The sequence below is a fragment of the Acomys russatus genome, chromosome 6 (genome assembly GCF_903995435.1).
Source record: "Acomys russatus chromosome 6, mAcoRus1.1, whole genome shotgun sequence".
In the NCBI taxonomy this organism is placed as follows: Eukaryota; Metazoa; Chordata; class Mammalia; order Rodentia; family Muridae; genus Acomys; species Acomys russatus.
In genome coordinates this window covers 51,074,294-51,097,440 of record NC_067142.1, presented here as the reverse complement: position 1 = coordinate 51,097,440, position 23,147 = coordinate 51,074,294, and the positions used below count along the sequence as shown (strand labels likewise).

The 23,147-nt window shown below is 43.9% G+C and overlaps 1 protein-coding gene across 10 annotated transcripts in view; it reads left to right on the top strand.

The window, feature by feature from the left end:
• The window catches only part of Cacna1e (calcium voltage-gated channel subunit alpha1 E), a 455,810-nt gene that overhangs the window by 300,544 nt on the left and 132,119 nt on the right, over positions 1 to 23,147 (top strand). For all 10 annotated transcript variants that reach the window (XM_051147601.1, XM_051147606.1, XM_051147600.1 and 7 more), the window contains one exon: positions 15,956 to 16,059. In XM_051147601.1, coding sequence (XP_051003558.1) covers positions 15,956 to 16,059 — 104 coding nt within the window. The remainder of the gene's footprint in view (positions 1 to 15,955; positions 16,060 to 23,147) is intronic.

Here is a 23,147-nt window from a genome sequence, read left to right as displayed (position 1 = left end):
AGGGGATGGTAGGAGTGGTTGTGCCTGTTGCTATGGCAATACCCAGCTGAGACCGTGAACTTATTTCATGTGTGGTGAGTTGCAGGATGAATCAATGTCCTCACCCACTCCTCCTCTCCAGCTTCTTTATGTCTCCCCCCAGCCTTCTGTCATCCTTCTCCTCCCCACTCAGCCTCAGAGTTCTCTTTGCTCAGTGTGCGCACTCACTCTCCGCCCTCCCCCCTCCTTTCATGTGTCTACATAGCAACTGAATGCTACTAAGGTACTATGAGAGACTTTTTGATGCTTCTTATGGACCAGTACCTTTAAACCTTAATCAGGCATCCTTGGAATGTCTTTTTCTTAGGACAGACATGTCCAGCCACATATGTCCCAGGAAAGCTTTGAATATAGCCCCACATTTCTGTGGATGACAATGTTGCTTCACCATGTCTAAACCCTGGATATGTGTAGCAGATCTAACAGATTACCTGAGACTAAGTGATTTATAAAGAATAGATTTTCTTGGGCTCATAGTTATGGAGATCAAAAGTCCACTGGCATTAGAGGAGGATGTTGTCTTTGTCATGAGCAGTCTCTGTGATCCCAGAATCTTCTAGAAGGGTAGAGTGCAGTGTTCTCATATGGCAGAAGATGGAAGGGCAAGCATGGTGAAGGTTTTCTCCATGAAGCCTTTTCATTACCGCACCATTCCTTTCAGGAGGACAGAGATCTCGTAAGCAAACCCCTCGTCAAAGGCCCTGCCTCCAATGCTGTCATGTTGGGATTGAGTTTCTAAATGCACAACAGGCATGTTAAAGTGTGCACTGCTGAGATTTTTGCAGAGTTCTTATCTGGAGGCTGTGTTGGGAGCCAAGGCTATGCATTTCCAAAAGGCCCCAGCTGGTTCTAAGGCAGATGCTCCAGGCCCAGGGGCCACCACCCTCTGAGAACCTCTGCTCCAGGATGAGTTTGCCCAGTTGGAATTAGTAGTGACTAGAGTAGTGCTTTCCACATTGATTCTAAATGACTGGACCTACTCTTTCATACCTCACATATTTGTTGAATGACTTTTCAGTGGCAGGCACTGTTAGGTGCTTGATATCCAGAGAAATACAAAAGCCCTTCTTCAAGTATTCATGGATATGTATAGGAGAAAGACAGGAAATATATGCTATGATGAACAATCTAGTATTCTATGAGTAATAAAACAGAAGAGGGTTGGAAATGGGCAATTGTTTCTTTGCTCATGGCAGGTAAAGTATTTAAGTGAAAGGATAATTAATAGTGATTCATTCTCCCAGCCGCAAGACTGTCTAGAGGGAGTTAGGCTTTACCTATTTAAGTTAGTATTAAAATCCAATATTTGTAGAATATTCATTCTATTTCAGAGACTGTAGCATGCACGGCATAGGTTGGCTTTCCTGCTCTGTCACTCTGCGCAACCTCAGGCAAGTAATTCAACCATTTGGGCCTTTAAGATGGTTGTGCTAGTGTCCACCTCAAAGGATTGGGGAGAAGCCTGGGATGTCATGTCAATGTCGATCAACTGTGCACAGAAATCACTTAATAAAATGTTGACTGTCATTTCTAACATACTTTGACTTATTGCCCTAAAATACAAACTTCAAAGTAGCCCTAGGGAAACTCCTATTATCCGACTGTATCACCCAGACTGAATTGCCAGCGTTTGGCCAAGAGCATAGGGCACAGGTTAGGTTTAAACGTGGGGCTTAGAGGACCCCATAGCATTCATGGAAAGCTTCTGTGACACTAGCCAGAGGAAGCAAGCCTCTCTGGACATTGAAGACATCGAGGTTATTGAGATGAGATATGAGGAAAGTTTTCCAAGATGGCTGGGATTTTGAAAGTGAATCCTATGGACTTTGGGGGTTGGACTGTGAGGTTGACAATTAAAAGCATTTCCCAGGAAGGATGACATTTATCCAGCCCTCAGGCTTGGATGTACACCCATCAGGCTTAGCTTTGCCTGGCCCGATCACTTAGAGACCCAGGGTTGGTCTGGAGGATGTTTTCTGTCCCACCACATCCAGGGTCCAATATCATAGATGCTGAGTGTTTCTTAGAAGGCCGTGAGGCATTGCTTTCTGATGTCCCTACCAAGGACTTCCTCTTCCTTCTTTGATCCCTATACCCACAAGGGCCGCTGCAGGTTTTTCTGGAACCAGGGAGAGTTCCCTGGGCCCTTGGAGTCCTCCAGGAATCATGCATCCATGCTCATGCTCAACTAAGCTGTCTTTTCTGTCTCCCTACCCAGCTTCACGTACAGCTGCGCCTGTCACTGTATGAGAGGGCAGAGTCTAGCAGTCTTGTTTTAATCCTTTCCCCAGCTCATCAGAGATAAGAGTGATAGAGCCTCTCTCTTCTGGGGAGGATTAGAAGTTACTCTTTGTGGTAAGATAGACCCAGGAAGAGCTTATTAAATGATAATCCCCGATAAATTCCCTCTAATCATCCACTACCTATGCCCTCTTAGTCATGGAAAAACCCTACACATTCAATTAATTCTTTGAGAGACCTTTCTCATCCCCTTCCTTCTCTCCCACCCCTTCCCTCTCCTAGTTCCCCCTCCTTTTTCTTCTCCTTCCTTTCTAATGGCTTTGGATTTATTTGTTGTATGTGTACATATATTTGCATGTTCATGTCCGTGTAAGAACACACGTGCTTTTAGATGCTTGCCTTCTGACACGTGCTTGCATGGAGAGGACAGACATCAGCCTCAGGTGTAATTCCTCAGGTGCCAATCACTTGGTTTGAGACAACTAAGACAGGTCTCTCTGGCCCTAGGAGCTGGCTGGTTAGACTAAGATGGCTGTCCAGAAAGCCCCAGCGAACCTCCTGACTCCACTTCCCCAGAGCTGGAACAACAGGGGCATTGCTTAGCAAGAGTATTGCTAACTGAGCTGTCCTTCCATATCTTGCCTCATATTTAACCAGGGCCATCCATTAGGTTTATGAATATTTATTCTTTCGGAAAACATGGCCTGTGCTCTTACTGAAAGCTAAGTTAAGGTGGGAACTGGCCTAGGTCGGCCTGCTCCTTATAACTGCGTGCGTAGCCTTGTGGTGGAGAACTGTGTAGTGACTTCAGTAGTTACAGGGGAGAACTATGTGAGGTATTGGGACTAAGTACAAAAAGCCTGGGTGTGATAGCCTCTAGGGAGGCTTCCCAGTAAATGTCATGTTCAATCAGGTTTTGAATCCAAATGTTTGAGGTAGGAAAGGGGCGGCAAGCACTCTAGAGTGTGGTGGCAACGTGGACAAAGATCACAGAGATAGGAAAGAACATGCCACTCAAGAAGCTGCCAATAGCAGGACTATCTGGACCTCAAAATAAGACCTAGAGACTTATTAATGTTTATAAAAGTGAGGCTGGAGAGATGGCTCAGAGGTTAAGAATATTGTCTGTTCTTCCAAAGGTCCTGAGTTCAATTCCCAGCAACCACATGGTGGCTCACAATCAACTATAATGTGATCTGGGCCCTCTTCTGGTGTGCGGGCAGAGTACTGTATAAATAATAAATAAATCTTAAAAAAAAAAAAAAAAGATTAGGCACTATAGCTAGGCAGACTCTCAGCTACTCTAACCCAACTAATCCTGGTCTACATCCCACCATGTTGTCCATTCTCTCTCTCTCTCTCTCTCTCTCTCTCTCTCTCTCTCTCTCTCTCTCTCTCTCTCTCTCTCTCTCTCTCTCTCTCTCTCTGCCCTGGTACCTGTGCTTTCCACATCATGAATCTCCTAGCATCTGATTCTATTCTCTGAGACCCTCTCTTAGCCTGTAAGTCCCGCCTTCCCTTACCTGCTTTAGCTATTGGCTGCCAGGTCTTTACTAAGTCAATCAACAGGTGAGGGAGGAAGAACATTTACAAGATATGATACAGATGAGCATCCAGTGCTCAGCTCTTTATTGGTACAGCAGTCAGCATTTGACTGTACAGAGACAGCCTTCACCCATTATACAAAAGATCACCCCAATAGCTGCAGTTTTGTATTTGGTAGGTGCTAGGAGATGCAATTTAGGAAGGTTGGTGAGGCTCAGACACACTAGAGGCTTTGGCTGGGACAGCCACTGAGGGACATTAAGAAGGGAAGGTGTATGGGTTAGAAATGACAACTTCTTCCCCCACCCCACCCCCACTCTGAAGACTAACAAGATCTCCCTGGTAGGAGAATAGCAGTTGTACAACTAGCCACAGGCCTGGCTGTGGCAGTTCCCCAAATTTGTCAGGTTTCCACAGCAGAGAAGAAACCGTGATGTCAGGGTGCAGAGTTGAAACAACGCCCCATCTGGGTAGGATTCTGATCTGGGTAGGATTCTGATAGTCAGATACCGTTTTCTCCTGCTGACACTGCAGCTATGAACACCTGCACTTGTAGCTCTGTTCTCAAACATATTCCAAGTGAAAGCAACACTGTCATTTCTTTCTCTTCCCCACCCACAGGCCCAGGTAGCACAGTGTATCGACAGAAGAAAAGAACGAATCTAGGTATGGGTTCTGGCTCTTTAAGATTTTAGCTAGGAGATTTTGAGCCAGTCCCTTCGCCTTGCCATGCCGGCATTGTGTCCTTTTTGAATGTTTTTGTTTATCTTTTTAAATTATATTTTTAAAACTTGATATTATAATTACATCATTTCCACTCCCTGTTCCTCCTTCTAACTCCCCTCACAGACCCCACTCCTTGGCTTTCTTTAAAATCCTAGACTATTTTTTAAAAATTATTTTTACATGCATGCATAAATACACACACACACACACACACACACGCACACACACACACACACTAAATACATCGAATATAACCTGCTCCATCCAGATAAAGTTACCTATATGTATATACTTTCAAGGCTGACCATGTTATTGTGTAATCAGTCAGTGTTCTCTTCCTTGGGGAAGATTTTTTTCTTCAGTTCTAGTTGCATGTAGTTCTTCTTCTGGGGTTGGGCCCTCCTATTCTTTCCCACTTTCACATTAACATACCGTTTGGTGTCCTTGTTCAGGTCAGATTTTGGCAGCCATGTTGGTAAGACTTGATGGGTCTATATTCTCCAATATTTCTGGAAGACACACTCTGACAGAAAAATTTCTGTTTCTCTGGCTCTTTCTGCACCCTCTTCAGAAATAATCCCTGAGCCTTAGATGTAGGAGGCGTGCTGTAGATTTGTCAGTTGGCTTTTGGGTCCACAGCTCTGCATTTTGGTCAGTATGGTTTTCTGTACTGGTCTCTATGGCAAAAAGAGGTTTCCTTGAGGGAGAACTGTACTTATCAGTGGGTGTACAGCTAAAGATTTAGAATGTAGTTAGGAATTATACTAGTTTGGTAAAATGATATTTGTAGGTTACTCTCCAAGATGCATGACCTCCCTGGCCTTAGGTGATTGGCCATGTTTCCAGTACCAGGGCCTCTTTGTTGGTATTTAACATATAGGGTGTAGATTAGAGTCCATATATGCTATGTCTTTGGCTGGGTGTCCAGCTCAGAGTAGATGCTTAAACAAGAGGAAGTAAAAACTATTTTTATCTCTTTAATTATGTGGAACCTTGTGGTCTAAGTCACAGGACAATATCTTAAGATGTCTTCATGATTTTTTTAGCATTCCAGATCGAGTATGTGCCTTTGAACAACTTATGTGTGTTCTTGTGATTTTTGTTGTCCTTGACCCTTGTCACACATGGATGATCTAGAAAGTTGTGTGACACAAGTAGTAAATATACAGAAGAGTTCTTTCCACCATTCTCAGAGGGTGGAAATAATGTGTTCTGTTTCAGATGTGTACCCCAAGAGAATAGAAAGGTGGGGTTGAATTGAACTTTATATACCTCTTAGAGGAAAGGGAAGAATCAACACGAATTTCTCTGAGGGCAGCTTCAGAGGGAACCGTAGAGAAAAGAGGGCTGGAAAGTACTGGAGTAGAACCTGGGATGTGGGACAAAGTGAAGCCTATGGAGCTGGAATGGGAAGAGAGCCACATCTGTTGCCTCACACGGACACCTACTGAAAAGACGAGTTCCTCTGCAGATAGCCACTGGCACAGGTGTTTGTGGTAGTAATAGGATGCTGGTCTTGTGGATTAGGCTCCTCACTAGTAAAGGGGACTGGCATTTAGCCTCTGACTACCCCTAAATTCCACATGGGCCAAGAGAGGGGGAGGAGTGGTGCCTTGTACAGACATATAGCCCAGTGCACCATGGGAAAGTGACCCATCATCACATCTTTAAACATTTCACCTAGATCTTCTCATGTCTCAGGTGATGTGCTGACATGTAAGTCTCTTGCGTTCATTAGCACAGCGTCAGCGCCAGGGAAATCTACTGAGCATGCTTTCCAGAGATGCTGGCTTGAGTCCTGGAGGAACAAAAACTTATGAGCCACGGGCCCTTGCTTTCAAGCTGTTCTTATTAAAAAGTAGGAGTTCTTCCTGGAGCAACCCCAAAGAAGGTGATTGCCCTGGAGCTTCTTCAGGAAGCTGCAGAGAGGCCAACCAGCATCACCTAGGGTTTGATGCACAATCATTAATTAACACAGATATCTTTCATAGGTTAATTTACCTTCTGCTCAGAATCTGGTGAGAAGGAAGAATGAAAGCCAAGGGAAATGACCATCAGAAACTTTTCTTTTTGGGTGTCTGCTCTTCTATACTGGACTGAATATTTGAGCTAGCTAAATGTACCTGCTGTATGCCAACAGAGATGCCATTTTGCAAGTGATCTATTTATTTCCAGAGAAGGAAACTCATATAGGCCTGTGAAGCAGAAGAATGCCAGCAGATTTATAATCTTCTATTAGTCAACAAGTTATTGAGAATCTCCTGTTTGTAGAGTAATATACTTGGCATCGGTGGGATAAAACCAAAAATATGAGATAAGGCTCATTCTCTAAAAAACATTTAGCCCTAATGGGAAGAGAGGAACAATATGTAAAGGAGACAGAACACATAGAAATAAGATCTATAGGGATAAGGAAGTGTGACTAAGTGCCTAAGTGTTGCACTTAATGCTGAATTTTCAGTTGCAGGTGGTTTTTGTCTCCTGACTTAGCTTTCTTATGTCTTACGGACACCAAAGCCCTCAAGTGCCATTTTCCTTCCTCACTGGTTTCATGCATGGTACCTGCTCAGACATATTGAATGGATGTACGTGTTCCTATGATGTGTGCCTAATTGCTGAGGGAAATCCTGATATGCTTAGAGAAAGCCTTATAGATGCTGAGAAGTTGCCAAGTATGAAAGGACTCAGCGTCTGTCTGGTAGAACAAGGGAGTGGGGAGGAAGCAAAAACGGAAACGTTGTTGCAGAATGGCAGATCTGTGTAGTTCAGGCTTCCAGCGAGGGTCTCCTGTGGCCTCATTCTTTTTGTCTTATGTTGCCTTACTTGCTTCTGCGGATGGAACCCTGGGGAGGCTTCCCATTACCACCTAGCTCTCTTCCCTTGGAATGTCTTTCAATTGGCTAGTAGAAACTTTCGTTGTTTTGTTTTGTTTTGTTTTCCAAATCCAGACGAAAGAAAAGTCCCTCAAAGCCTTGCTGGACATCTCTAACCCTTCTCTTTCTTTAAACCCCAATGTTCATAGATCTGACTTCAGTAGCCTTGACCTTGGGCAGAGGCGTCTCCATCATGCCCTTAAATTTCACAGAGTTTCCAGATGGAGTCTTGTGACAAGACTAATTCCACAGAAAATAATCATGGGAAGTGTGGCCGCACGTAAGATGAAGTACTGAGAAAAGTGGGTAGAGCACGAGGCCTTTGCAGAGTGGGTTGTAAGTCAGACGCCTTGTGCTTTGGCTTTGCTTGTGTAACTGGATGGAGGCATAGCTGTATCCCTCATGACAGTCACTGGCCATCCAGGCCATGGGGGAGACATTAGCTGTATCAAGCGCAGGGACCTTGGGCTGAGCATACTCTGCAGAGAGCCTGAGTTTCTCACAGCAGCTTCTGGCTCAGCCAGGTGCTGCCTTGGCACTTGCTTGTGTGGACTCGGCACGTTTATGAAATTACTCTCCAAGATCTGAGACATAATAAGATGACTTGCCTCCTGAAACCAACTCACTAGCAGCTTTCTGTCCTCTCTCCTTCCACCTGCTTCCCCATTCTCCTTCCTTGCTGAGGGCTGAGAAAGATAGCTGCTGCTTTCCATTGAAGGAGCCCAGTGGGAGCTTTCCTATTTATGTTTGTTTCCCCTTAGCACAGTGGCTCTCAACCTCCCTAATGCTGTGACCCTTTAATACAGTTCCTCACGTTGTGGTGACCCCCCAACCATAAAATTACTCCATTGCTACTTCATAACTGTAATTTGCTAGTTATAAATTGTAATGTAAATATCTGATATGCAGGGTGTCTAATATGTGACCTCCAAAGGGGTCAAGACCCACAGGTTGAGAATCACTGCCTTAGAAGGTGATGACATTATGGGTGGGATTGGTTTCAGGTGTCCTGGGGCTACTGGATAAAAAGAGTCAGAGTGTCAAGAAGTTGAGCCACTATGGCTCCAGACTGTAGCCCCAGGTCCTTCAGGAATTCTGCTTCTCTGGGCTTGTTTCTCCTTCTAAAACATGACAGGTTAGGCCATGCTAGCTCATAGTTTTCTTCCAGGTATACAGGAAACCAGATTCCATGACCCATGGGTGGGATACAGAATATCCTGGCTGCTCACTGTACATTGTGTCACTTCCCTAAAACATGGGGTGACAAGGGCAGACAGTAGCTCCGTTGACAGAAATGTCACAGAGCAGCTGTGCCTCAGGGCCTGCCAGCCTACTAAGGTTAGTAAATGCCCTGGTGAGGAAGGGATAAGATGCCTCAAGTCAGATTCCCTAGAAATGGACTCTGGGATAGAGGTGCCTACTAGAGGGATTAGAGAGGAACTGCTACTAGGAGATTCCTGAAAGAATGTGAGAAAAGTAGCTGGGTTGGGGAACGTGAAGCAGAGATGCACTCTCAAGCAGTGTTGGCATCAACCTTGCTCCATAGGCAGCTCCAGGGTGTGAATGCATCACAGCACTGTTCTACCTGGAGTGACAGAAGAGAGACCATCAAGGTGGCTTCCGTTCCGGCAGCTGTTGGCTTCGGGTCCTCCCACCATCACCATGAGGGCATGGCATGATCATGGGGAGGCTGGTCTTTCAGTTGGGGACAGGCTTCTGAAGTGGGGGCAAGAATGAGGCCAGTGGGAGAGCTATTCGTGGCTAGGCTAACACCCACAGCAGCTAGGGGATGGGTATTCTCGTAGGTTATTGGTAGAAAACCTGGCCAGGGACAGGGCAAACTCTGTCCTACCCAGACCACTGATGCCTGTGGATGCTTTAACATGTGGAGGAGGCTTTCCCATGGCCCTAACCAATGAGTCTTCTAATGGACGGTTAGAGAAGTCAGGGCTTGGTTACACTTAAGGAAGGAAAATGGTAGCTAGTAGGGGCCCAAGGGCCATTGAACACTGGTTGTAGTAATACACATTTTGAAAAGATTCATCTAAGAGATAGCCTGTGGTTTTTGTTTCAGAATATCTATGTGGGATTGGGCAGGAGGAAGCACTGCAAGAAAGTAGCGTTCATTCAAAGGAGGCACCCATTTTCTTCTTGTATATCTCACTCTCATTCATGAGATTCTTCCTCTAAAACAAATCATTCTTTTCCTCTTGACCAGAGTGAATCCATCACTTGCCTGAGCGGTCCTTTCACTACCCTGACCTCACTTAGAATTGTGCTTGTGTGTTTATCTATTCCACACGGGCATTCCTTATTTTCCTATAAGGTCCGTGGTGGCCAAGACTGGACCTGTTTTCTTGGTCACTTATCTTTAAAGGAAAGAATTTGCTCCTTAGCAGGTAGTTCATGGATACGTAGGATGAAATTATTTGAGTTCTGAAGCAGAGAATCTAAGTTGCTTGGGGTGGAACTTGGTGCTAGGAAGAAATTGAGGAAAAGGAGGAATAGTTACTTGGTGAGGAATAGTCTGCCTGGTGCAGGACCGTGACAGAAGGTATTTGTTGAGAAATTGCATCCATATTCACATCCCATCACCATCTTGTTTTTCTTGGGAGTGGTTAGCAGAATCCTTGGAAAGGTGCATTGGCTGAGACAAATAGTTTGGCTGTTTGGACTGACTGGTGGCTGCTCCAACCACCTTCCATCCTGAGCCATTAGTAATTAGTGAAATTGAAGATCTCTAAATTACCACGGAGCCCCAAGGCCAGAGGATTTTACTCTGAAGCTGTTTTTTTGTTTGTTTGTTTGTTTTGTTTTGTTTTGTTTTATCCTTCCATGCAAACCATTTGGAAATTCTGGAGACACTTGTCACAACTCAGAACTCCTACTGACACCTGCTAAGTGGAGGCCAGGGATATGCTGACACCTGACAGAGGTGGGCAAAACCCTGAGAGCGAATCCCCCGACCTCAAGCGGAAGCTGCCCTCCAGCTAAGGAAGCCTTCCACAGTCTGGCTGGGGTCTTTCAGCTAGTACTGCCTCCAGCCTGGGATCTAGGGCTGCCCCAAAGACTGTTTCGAAAGAACTCTGCCACCTGGTTCCTTCTTTCCCAATGCATTGCAGCCATAAGTGTGCCACGGGTGGTCCAGTCTCCCTGCTCAGAGCTGCTCTGAGCAGAGGGAGCACGTCTGACAGATGCTTCGGCGTGCTTTCCGCAGAGCCTGCTCGGACCCTGTCAGAGTTTTGCTCATACATCGTCAGGAAGAGCCATGGGGCCCCTTTCGTCTTGCTCTTTTCATCCGTCTCCTTCTCTCCAGTCTGTCTCCTCCTGCCCTATTTTCCTGCACCTCCACCACCCCGCCCCCGAAGATTAATGCGATAATTGCCATGTGCGCCTGTTTACACAGGGAGTGGGTGAGCCTACCACCCTCAATCAGGCAGGTTCCCAAAGACACACAGTCCCACAATGTCAGGGATGGTACCCGCTGAGCACTCCTGTGCAGGTGGGCCGCCACCCCCAAACTTCTTTCTCTGTCTGTCATCACCTTTGACGTGTGCACGCGTGCACGCGTGTGTCATTCAGTGAAGTGACAGGTGAGAAGGAGGAGGAACAGCTAGACTGGCATTAGGACAAGGGCCAGACAGAGAAATTACTGTGCCCTGTGGGTACATCAGCCCTTAAAGTAAAGGACAGTGATTCAATGAACAGTGCTCTAATAGCTGACACATGGTAGGCATGCTAAGGTACACCAGAGAAAAGCAATAGGATACAGGGAAAGGGATTTAGTAGGAGTCTTGGTGCACTTGATCAGAGGCTGAAAAGTTTACCTGAGACTGTTTGCAAGCTGGTGAAACCAGCAGAAGCCAAGCAGTATCGCTCCAATCAAAATTGGGAGCTTTGGAACAATGGGCAATGATAGTACAGACCCTAGGCCAAGGCCAAACAAAAGCCACAAGTCTTCAGGGGCAGGAGTTGGGGGTGGGCGATGACTGGTACGAGTCGCAGTGTCAAGTTCAGCTAGAGTGGTAGCGCTCAAGGTCAGGAGAAGAACATCGTCTGAGTCTAAAAGACAGTGAGTCAAAACGAGGTTTTGACGCATGCCATGTGAGTATGTGAGGCCTGTTCCTCCACCTTTTTATTCCCCGTTTAAGTACTAGTACGTGGGAGGCCCCTGTAATCCTGCTGAGGTGTCTTCCCTACTTGGGCCCCTGATTCACAAGCAGATTTTCCTCTGGGTATGACATATCACACAGACCAAGCCTTGTCAGCCACCCAGGCGTCCCTCAGTCCAAAGTTAGTCACTGTAGCGGGTGTTGCATAGGTGTGACATGGAGAGGCTACTGCTTGCTGGGCAGCGTTCATTGCAGAAAAAGCCCTGATTCTCCGTTGTTCCCCACTGGAGGTCTGGGTGGTGAAGGTTCTCCTGAGACTTGACTGGGGCCAGAATGGCTAGCTTGTATTCTTAAAATTAAAATAAGGTTTGAGAATCCTATACACAGAAGGGACTTGTGAGCACAGTGATATTAACCAGCACAATGACATGAAATAATGAGTGAGAGAGCTTCTTTTCTCTGGGCTGTGACCCGCCCCCCCCCCCCCCCCCCCCCGCATACCCACTCTTGAGTGAGTCACCTGGACAGCACAAGAGAAAATGGCCATACTCTGTGGCCACACTGGCAGTGGTACCCTGATTCCCACTTTGCATGGTATCAGGATGCTCATTGCCTTGCGAGTTGTTGATTGCTTCTTTTATAAAAACTTCAAAATACGCCCATAAAATATAGACATTTCTCCTACACTGGACAATTTTAAGTTTTTAATAATGATGAATCAGAAGGAGATGGAAGCTCCATTTAGCATCTGAAAGAACCTTGCCATTTTGAAGGAGGAGAATCGTGAGCAAAGTCTGTTCCTTGCCCACTTTCTAATGAGGAGTGCCCCTTTGTCTGCTGGCTGTTGGTCCATAATACATGTGAAGAGGTGGGGAGCCACCTGGCCGGAAAAGATGGAGGAAGAAGGGCAAACAGGAAACGGCTTGTTAGGAGTTGAGTGTGGGGAGAAGGCAGCAACTGTGTTAAAGGTTTGTAAGGAATGGTGGAGGCTGTCAACTACTCTCTCCAGATGAAACTTAAGCTGTCAGCTGTTTCCTTAACCCTCAGGGCATCACGTTGCTAGGGGCCCGTGTCTTCACCGCTATTCATATCCACCTTCTCTTCCCATTCTTCTTTCTTCTACTTCCAGGATGCTCTGTTGCTGAGGCAAGTGACACACATGGCAATTCAGAGAAAATCCCACAGATGGAGAGAATATTATCAGAATGGATTTGTATTGATCTATTTTTAACAAGAGAGTCATCTTATTCAAACTGTGGCCACTTATTAATTAATTACTTCACTGTGTGCCAAAGTCTTTGTCACAATCCAGATATTAAAATAGCCAGAGAGTTAAAAGTAACCCCCAAATGTTCTCACACAACTCTACCTGAGCCAATACTGTTTATTGTGCATATTTTGCAGAGAAATTGGGAAGGTCAATCCAGACGTTTAGCCAATAAGGGAGATTCTCTTATCCTCATGCCACACGGACTATATTCTCTGGTGTGTGAATAGATTTTCTTTGAAAAAGGTTTCACAACCAAGAAAATTTATAAAATGGCATACTAAAGTAAGCAATTTGCCTTTTTAAAAAGTAAATAATTGTTCTTAATGGCTGTAAGGCATATATAATTTGCTGTATTCCCTAACTTTCTCTGGTTACCAGGCCCATTTTCCACAAAATGCCTTTATCACCTTTTACAAATCACAGCAATGTAGAGTACACAGAAGAGACAATGTTATAGGCTTTGCTCTGTAGCCGCCCTAGCTATTATTCAACCATCACACAGTTGGAGATTAAAGGCACCTCAACAGCCATCATTGCCACTGCTGATAGTGACCCCTGGATGAGCAACTGAGCTCTGATCTAGGTGCTGGCTACAGACTTAGTCCCTGCTGCCAAAGAACACTGAAGGAAACTGGCAAAACCGTAAACCAAATGGATTGTGTTAATCTGGAACCATCAAAGTTTATGAGGCCTTAAGGAATATGTGGTTCATGATCATGAAGATAGACAAGAGTTAGCTCTGCTGTGAGCATCAATCTCTTCCTTAGCCCACAGCAAGGCCCATGCCTCAGTCATCTCAGACATTCGCACCTGCCCTGTCCTTTACACCCTTCATGGCTTTCAGTATCTGGTTCTGCTGTATCCTCCTTCTGATGATGAGATATGCTGAAATAAATGCTGTTTTTGTTTCCTCAGATGAGAGGATGAGATAAGAACCATTCCCATGCCTTTCTAGTTCTTTCTGAACTCTGGCTGGCTGGTTCAACTCAGCTGTTCTGACCCAAACTCCTCTCCAAGCTGACGGATTCAAATTGTCTTTTCTCAGCTTCTGACTCAATTTCTCTGTCTGACCTCAAACTAATTCTGGCAATATGTTTAGTCTTCTGGCTCCTTCTAATTCTCTGGTTCATTCTGTCTTCACCTGTGTCTAGCTTGTTCTCTCTGCAACCTGTCTCTGTAAAACTGTCTTGGTAAAAAAAAGAACACTCTCAGAAACAAACCAAAACCACCTCCCCTTTCTCCATGCATTGCTCTTAAGTAGCCTCTCTTTCCTGTCCTGTTCTCATGAGAGTTGGGCGTATCCTATCTCTGATTCATTCTGTCAAATCTTTCTCTGATTCATCACTTTGTCTCCCCCTCAGTTAGACGTCACTATCAAACATGGCTGTTTCCTGGTATAAGCTAACCTTATCTTCATTGTTTGGGATTAAAGGTATATACTAAGGCCGTGTTTGTATTCCAGACAGATGATACTGTAATCCAGAGTGTGTCTGCATTCCAGCAGATCACAAAGACCTAGAAGCTCTTTGGATGTGATCCTTTCCCAAAGCAGCCATGTTGCTGGATTAAATTTCTTCTATACATGGCTTTTTCTGAGGTTTGCTTTGTGTCCTTTCTACCTGTATCTAACTAAGTCTTTGTTAAACCAAAGACCTAAGTCTCAGACACTGAAGTTGGCAGAACTTTGTTCCATATAGTTTTTAAAAAATTTCTTAGAGTTTATTTGTCTTGAATTTTGAGTCAACTTGAGTTACAGTGATCTGATCTGTGATCAGTGCAGGGCCAAAATAAAAGGCACAAATTTGGCAAAAGAACTTGCCTTAGGAGTTATTTTTAATGGGCAATTTGACTGCCCACTGGCAGCAGCAATGATCAATCAGCAGATATATTACGTGGCTTGACACTGAATGGAAAAAGAAAATGAAATAATTGGAGAAGAAAAAGAAAATGAGATAATAATTGGGGAGGGAAAAAACCCACTGTGTTAGAGAAGTCCAGAAGTAGCAATATATTTTCAGGATTTAGTAGTAAGGAGAAAGAGGTACATAGAAGGGATGGGCCACTACTTTGCCACAGACATTCTGAGCTCTGGCTTTATTTTATTAAGCAAACAGCACATTAGCTTTAGGTCTGGCATTTGATTTTGATAGTCCTGATTCTCCCAATGAACTGGGGATAAAATATCCATTATGAGTATGAAATGAATACTGAAAGTGATGATGATGGGTTAGGGGGTGGCTTCAAAGTCTGCAAATGTGAAGTGCAAATCCAGAAAATTCCTTTGGAAATACTTGGACAGGGAGAACCGAAAGAAGAAGAAGAGTTCTTTGTTGAGAGACGAAAGGATGTTAGTGAGAGTACCCCAGTATTGACTGAGCTCAATTTCAAGGGTCTTATAAGATACAACAAGTCACCTTTCCTAAATTCTGGGCACCTCAACAACTTTGTATCAACTCGGAGCATAAGAAACCATAATATAGATTTCTGTACTTTCTTTTTTTTTCTTTTCACCTTTCCGTATCATTAAGGGATAGGGGAGAAGGAAGAGTAAAGGAGGATTTTGGGAAAGATCAGGTGATATTATATGACCACTTTTGAAACCTCGATGTAGTCCTTGTTCTGCACAGGGTTTGCTGGGACTAGACCTGGGCCAGCTCTGTAGTACTAGATCATGATTGGTGAAGTAAAGTCAACCCCAGAGCTGGGCAAGTAAATGTGAACCTAATTCCTTCTAAACAGCCCTACTAAGGGCTTTGCTAACATCCAGCCCTTGTTTTGTTGATAATCAACCTGTCTTAAGAGTGCAAGATTAAGAATAAATGTTACCAAGAATTATAAAACCAATTCACCTTTTTTTTTTTTTTTTTTTATAACCTTGGCCTTTTTTGGGGGGGAAGCTTTTTTTTTTTTTTTTCCCATTCAGTTGTCATATCTTCTAAGTAAGTGTTTTAGAATTTCCCACTCAGGAAATTATAGAGATGTGACATGACTTTCACTGGGCACATGGCGGAGTGTGAGTTGTCTTATAACATGGTGTGGGATGGGGGTGAGCTAATGTTTAACTCTGTGGTTGTATGAGACTGCTAGAACATAGCACTCCTTCTTGCAGATGGCTTTACATATTAAGAAACCATTTTTCTCTCTTTCAGACCAATGATGCCTTAGGAGCCACCTGGAACTGGCTGTACTTCATCCCGCTCATCATTATTGGATCCTTCTTTGTTCTCAACCTTGTCCTGGGAGTGCTTTCAGGGTAAGCTAGGTGTTTCTTTCTCCTTTTGTGAGCTGCCAGGTGGGAGCTAACGCTTCCTGATTCATGAGAGGCTCACTCATTCATTTACCCTTCGCTTAGAAGACACTCGTAGCCTCTCTGTGCCAATGTTTTCCTAGCTGCCTCAGTATATGGTAGCAGGTGATTTCTCTAGTCACCTTGATTACTTTTAGACATTAAAAAAATCTTTATGTCGTGTAGAGTGCTGGACACAGCATCTTGTGAGTTCATTTATGTATCCACATCTCCATGCAATAACTCTATGTCAAATGCTGTGCTGGTTGTTAGGGACATAAAGCTAAGGAAGATATAGATTTTACCCTCAAAAAATGCTTGCTTTGCAGTGTAGTGGAAATCATAGCTCACGCTCGTGACTTGGATTCATTTATACTAATTTATAATGCCCTGTGTCTAACACGTTTTTCAGAGAAGATGTTTTTGTCATTTGAGCCGGGAGCACAAATTTTATTTTATTTTTTACTGACCAATGTAAAACATAATAATTTGTTAGGAGAAGGAACAAATCTTTACAGTTTGAAGTCATTAGGGTTGATTTCAAACAGGACTGGGTGTTTCATGGGGTATAAGGTATGCGTTAGAATAACATAGGATAACAGAGTACATGGAGACGCATGCTCTAGTGAAGACAGAGAAATGGGACAAGGCATGGAGTGTAAAGAAGCCAAAATATGATACTTAAGATGGCTTGGCCTGAGCAAATGTTTTAGAAAACATGACATTTTACTGAGCATAGTTGAGATGATGGTGATGGTGGGGGTAATGGTGATGATAATGATGACGATGACGACAACAATGATGATTTGTTCGATTGGTGTAAGTTCTTAAAATGATAGTGTGTATAGTGGTCTTTATGTTGATAGAAACAATTTTGTTATTTTTGGGAAAATTATGAATAGAGAAAATATACATATCAAGAAGGCACAAGAATAAGGATAATGAAAGGAGTGACAACAGATGAAAATACAAACAAAACTTTTTTATACAACATGTAGTTAGTGACATGGTGGTAGTGGTGGTGGTGGTGATGATAAAAGCGGAAGTGTAAGTGCTCCCAGTGGAGAGTGATAAAAAATAGGCAGACTGAGTCATTTTCTGAGCTTGAGGAAGGCTCAGGAATTGGAGATAGCATGTATTTCTGAGAGTTGGAATGTGCAAGATGTTAAAAACAGGAGATAGCTGGGCGTGTAGGTGAACGCCTTTAATCCCAGCACTTGTGGAGGGAGAGGCAGTTGAATCTCTGTGAGTTCGAGGCCAGCCTAGCCTATAAAATAAGTCCAGGACAGCCAAGGCTACACAGAGAAACCCTGTCTCGAAAAAACTAAACCAAACCAAACAAAACCAGCCAACTAAACAAACAAAAAACCAAAACAAGAATAACAACAACAACCACCCCCCCCCAAAAAAAACCCAAGAGATTAATGAATAAGCCTGTACTACCTATTCAGTCTCTAGATAGTACTGGCAAATATCTGCCCCTTTAGCCACACCCCTAGGAAAATTAGGACCCCTAATCTCTGTTGAGGTTGGAAAGTGATACCCGCTGCATCTTAAGGTGGGCTTGTGTTGTCATGGAAACGAGAGGCCTAAGTGACAGTCCATAAACTGACAGTCAGTTCCCCAGCCCACTTCTCTTTTCTCAGAAAAGCAGCAATCTGGCAATAGTTTAGAGGGTTCTTCTGTGCAGATTTTGTCTCAAAAGAAAAGATCTATCTGTTTGACAGTCTGGTGAGGTTAGAGAAGCAGGCTCCCTTTCCATCATTCTCCTGTAAAGCTCAGTTCCCTAAAACACCACACCCCAGGCAGCATAAACTGGAAGGGAATTTTATTCTCTGATAGGATAGTCTTTAAGTTACAAGCTTCAGATCTGGCAGGTTTGTGCTCCCTCCAATGGCCTGAGTGAGTTATTTCTTCCACCTTCCAGTACGGGTATGTGCAGGCAGTTCTTGGATTATCACCTTGTAGTCACTCCAGTCTCTGCCTCAGTGCTCACAGGGCCTCTCCCTCTCCGGGGTCTGTCATCTCCCTCAGTCTTGCTCTTATAAGGGTACTTGCGATTTGATTTAGAATCATTGGGTAATCTAGTTTGATCTCTTCTGAATACACTTAACTTTGGTGTATCTGCAGACTCCTTTTCCAAATAAGGTAACATGCAGGAGTTCCAGGAATTAGAATATGAATGGTCTTTTTAAGGGTGTTGCTACTCAGCCCACTGCACTCATTTCTCCACAAGCTCCAGATAAGGAGGTTTCCACTGTCTTGCTCACCCAGCCAGGGATCATCAGCATTTGAGGAAAATGTCCAACGTCAAAGTCCCTAAGCGACATAATAAATAGACAAAAGAGACTTGACTGAATATGAGCGGTGCAGGAAGTAAAAGATAATTTAAAAAACCATGTTTGACACCAGCAGAGAGAGAATTTCATATACAAATAACGTCTTATTATCAAAAGATGTTGTGATGGAGAGGAACTGTTAGAACTATATTGTAAAATGTAATTACTGTAAAAGTAGTGCAAAGTTGAGTTAATGTAAAAATGTAATCAACCCCCCCCCAAAAAATAGTAAAGTTGGAGTACAGAATTGAGGATACCACTTAGAAAAATGTGGTTAAGGGGAGAGACAGAGACAGAAACACAGAGCCAGAGACAGACACCGACTGACTTAAAGAACAAAGTGTGGTAATCACACAGACTCTTAATACCAACACTTGAGAGGCAGAAGCAGGAAAAATTATCACATTTTAAAGCTCATCCTGGGATACATTGTAAGATCTTGTTTCAAAATATTTACAATTGATTCAACATTGTAGTAACATAGTTTAATAAAGAAAAAACTAAAACCGGAAGAAAGAATTAGCATATAAAGAGAGATGTTCCTAGAACCAAAAACTCACCATTGCCAGAATTAAAGGAACTGTTGAGACACGTGCAGCAGTGTTAGTTCCTGTGTGTTTCTTGGCAGTGGGCTTGGGAAGCATCCTGGGTATCCCAAGCTGGGAGATTAGGTAAACTGTTGGATGCACACCCTGGCACGTGCCGTAGCAATTAAGAGCAACAGATACTGTGTATACATGGAGTACAGGGTATTTTAGGAATGTTTCAGTGAAAACAAGGAGACAATGTGATATGCTATCACATTTGTATATGTATAGAGCACACAGCTTGTAAAGATATATTCAAATGAGAAGTTACACACTGGCAATACTGCAATAGTTTGTGTGACCAGGTGGTAGAATGCGGATGTGCAAATTAAACATGAAGATGCCTATGAACACTCAATACACCTTGTGAATGGAAATCACACCAAGGTGAATTACCATGGACTTCAGACCATAAGAGAAAAGAATGTTCTGAAAGCCTCTAGCAATTGGGCATAGGGCTAATGTTTGGCTATAAAGAATCAGAACACCAGCGAACATCTCAGTGGCAACACTGAAAATTAGAAAGCAATACAGAAGTACCCAAAAACTTCCTATCAAAAAAATGACTTTCAAGATCAAATGCTCTTTCTAGCCAGAGTGCCAGTTACCCTTATGGACTAGCAACATTGTCAGGCACCTTTTGGGGGAAAAATTGATAAGGTACATGAATCAATAAAAATAAGAAAGGAAGTGAGGAAGCAAGGGATGGAGCTGAGGAGATGGCTGAGAAGTTAAGAGAGGACCATATGGCAGCTCACGATTATCTGTAAATTCAACTCCCAAGGGATCTGACATCTACATTTTCGGCATGCACGTGTGTGTGCGCACGCACACACACACACACCCTGTACAGACAGACATACATTCAAACAAACAGTAACACACAGAAAATAAAATAATAAAATGGAATCAGGATGACAACTTTCAGTGGCCTAGAGGGCATCAGGATCAGACTGAAATAGGGTGACAGGATCCTAAAATGCTATCTTTAAAACCAATATATTCTCTGATGTGTTATATTCTAAAGGGTTCTGTAATTTTATTTGGTCCAAACCATACACACACACACACACACACACACACACACGTGCATGCACGCACACATCCATTCTCTCTCTGCGCATCTCTCTGTCTTCTCCCCCACCCACTACCCCAATTTAAGCATTTAATTCCACAATCTACAGAAGTCTCACTTCTAAAGAAATATAGAAACACAGCAAGTCCTCTGTGCAGCTCAGCTGCCAACCTGGTTTCCATTGTTGATGCTGAAGTCTGAGCGAGCCTCTCGCAGTGTCGCAATTGCCTTTATTAGATTGGGGAAGGCTGAGTATGGGGAGAGGAATAGGGTATCAAAGACCAAAATCTTAGGTTCCACAGTAAGCAAATCATTAAGCATTTTCTAAAATTGAAAGAATAAAAAACCGGCATGTTTTAAGTATAATATTTAGAAAATTCGAAGTGAATACCAGAAGAAACAGAAGAGTTGAAAGTGGCTGCCTCTGGGGAGAGAGATTCAGGGCTGGCAAAGGTGAGGCAGAGGGCTGCTATTTTTTTTTTTTTTCCATCATAATCTTTCCAAACTGTTTGATTTCTAAGCTCTATATGTACTACTTTGAGAAAAATAAAAACCTTGAATTTTAAAATAAAATTATCACAAAACAAATGAGGGGTGGACAGAGGATCGGAGGACACTCGTGGAAAGACTGTGGAAGGGAACAGAAACAGGAAGATCAATGAGGAAGTAATCATGCCATTTCAATGTGTTGCACGCACTAAGACATGTAATGGAATTCTGTAAAATGGTCGAGGAGAAGAAATGGGAGACACTGGGAAGGAGTTCTCAACAGTCTGTGAATAGTTGATTTGTCCCAGTTCTGTGACTATCAACTCCCCTCTGAGGTCAGAAGATGCCATGGTACTGGCCTAGCAGGTGCCTGTTCACCACGTGAAACCTAGAAAGTGGTGTGGGCAGCTGGGAAGAGCTGGTGGGAATAAGTTCTGACATTTAAAGGAATGTTAACAATAGGGACCTTGTGAGCTGGGGCTGAAATACTTCTGTCCTGATTTCATTTCTGTGTTCTGGTGCTGCCCACGTTGCTCAGAGTTTGGAGGATTTTCACAGGTGTCTGCAGAGGGCACGGAACCGCTGGGTCCTGTGTATAGGAGGGGTCATGAGCTCTCTCTGCTGCTGCATCAGAAAGCCCACGCATCTGGAAAGGGTGAAACCTCTCCTTGGACTGGAGTTTCCATTGCGATTCTCACATTGAGCCACTGGGGACATAGCTTTGACCACTCTGTCTCTGGGGAACAGGCTTCTGTGACCCGTGAGCATGCTGAATGTTAAGTGCCGATGTGATTCCAGGAGTGGAGAAACACAGCAATAAAAAGAGGATACTCGTGCCGTCCTACATTGGGCAAGGGTCCCCTGGGTATCACATATGGCAATGACAGAGAGCCCCATCCCCAGAGGTTGAGACACTGATGAAAAACCCTGAGGTGTGTTCGTTGGCTTCGTATTTAAGGGGAAAAGATGGATAGAAGCATTGTAGCATTTTTACGTGTCTCAGAGGAAATGGGATTTGATGAAAACCATTAGCTTAGGCTTGAAGAGAAGCAGAGCTTCCTGTCTCCATGGCAACAAACTAAGGCTGCATAAGCACATCCTGAAGTACTGTTAGGGGCTACAGGGCAGAAGGCTCGCACAAACAGAAAATGACCCTGAGCTATTCCGGCATCTCCACCTATTGCTTCCAGGGCTTGAGAGAGAGAGAGAGGGGGGTATAAATGTAGGGGACAGTGGTGCTACCTCCAAATGAGAGCAAGAAAGTTAGGCCAAGGACGACCTACACATATACCTGGGAGCAATGAGAAGCCTCATGAATGTAATGTATCTTGTCGTTTTTCAGAGCACTGTGCTCCCGAGAGCTTATTCGTTTCTTGCCACAACTTGGTGCAGGCTCACAACATCTTTAAAGATGGAAAGAAGAGCTGAAGGAGCTGATCTCTGAGTTCCTGACATAAGCAAGGCCGGAGGTCATAGTTACACAAACTCTGCTCAGGCGCTCATCTGATTATCCCAGGTGGCTTTCAGAAAGGCTGCCCAGAGTGCTGTCCTGGCCACAGCACAAAGCTTAGGTTCAAATTTTAATCTGTACATGCAGTGTTCACATACTTACTCTTAGCACACTGGTCTTCGTGTATGCAACATAGCCTTGCCACATATGAGGGGGAAGATGCCAGGACCCACTGGCAAGACCTCTTTGCCCCGAGGACTGATGGGAAGAGGTGAACTGTCAATGTTAGAGAAGGGCTCTTCTGGTTGCATCTCTTCAATTAATGCGTCCATAGCAAACAAAATGACAGGTGTCTATCTTATTTCCAGCTCATTTGCTGCCTGGGGCTGGCAATACAGTGCAGTTCGGCAAACATTTGTATTGTGTTTGCTACACAAAAGACACAGTGTCCTTGGCTTGCAAAGATGAGTAAGACAAGGTGGTGGTAGATTAATGAAAGAAATAACATGACACGTAATTGATTAATGTTCCCCGTGATTTGTTCTTCAAGGGTGCCTTGGCCACATTTAGTTGCATTTCATCCGATTTCAGTTACTTGTCTATTTCTGTTGTCACTCTTCAGGTGTTACCCCCTCCCCTCACTGTCAGGACTCATTTCTCATTAAATTTTCTCTGACAGCAAAACAGAGCAACAATAAAAGGCATGTAATGGGGAGGGGTCTAAGTCCAAGTAGCTTGGGATTGTGAAAACTATTATTTAAGATTTATAAATGTAGGATCTGTGGTTTATGTACAAGTCATTGTGCCGGGAAATGTTGAGGACACAAATGTGAGTAAGAACTATGTTTTGGTCTTGGTCATGGGAACAGACTAACCAATGTGTCTTCTGAGTAACCTTGGGTCTCCTGACTCATCTGTTCTTGTACAGTGGGAAGTGGGAACTAAGCATTTTCTGTGTCTGACTTGAGACAGAAATAGTTGCTGGTCTTATAAAATAAATTATCCATGCCAAGCTCAGCCGTCCAGATGAGATCCAGAGTCGTGCTAGTGGATATTAATTGACATGTGTCTGATCTCCCACAGACGAGTAGACATGGCTAAAATAACTGTGTGAT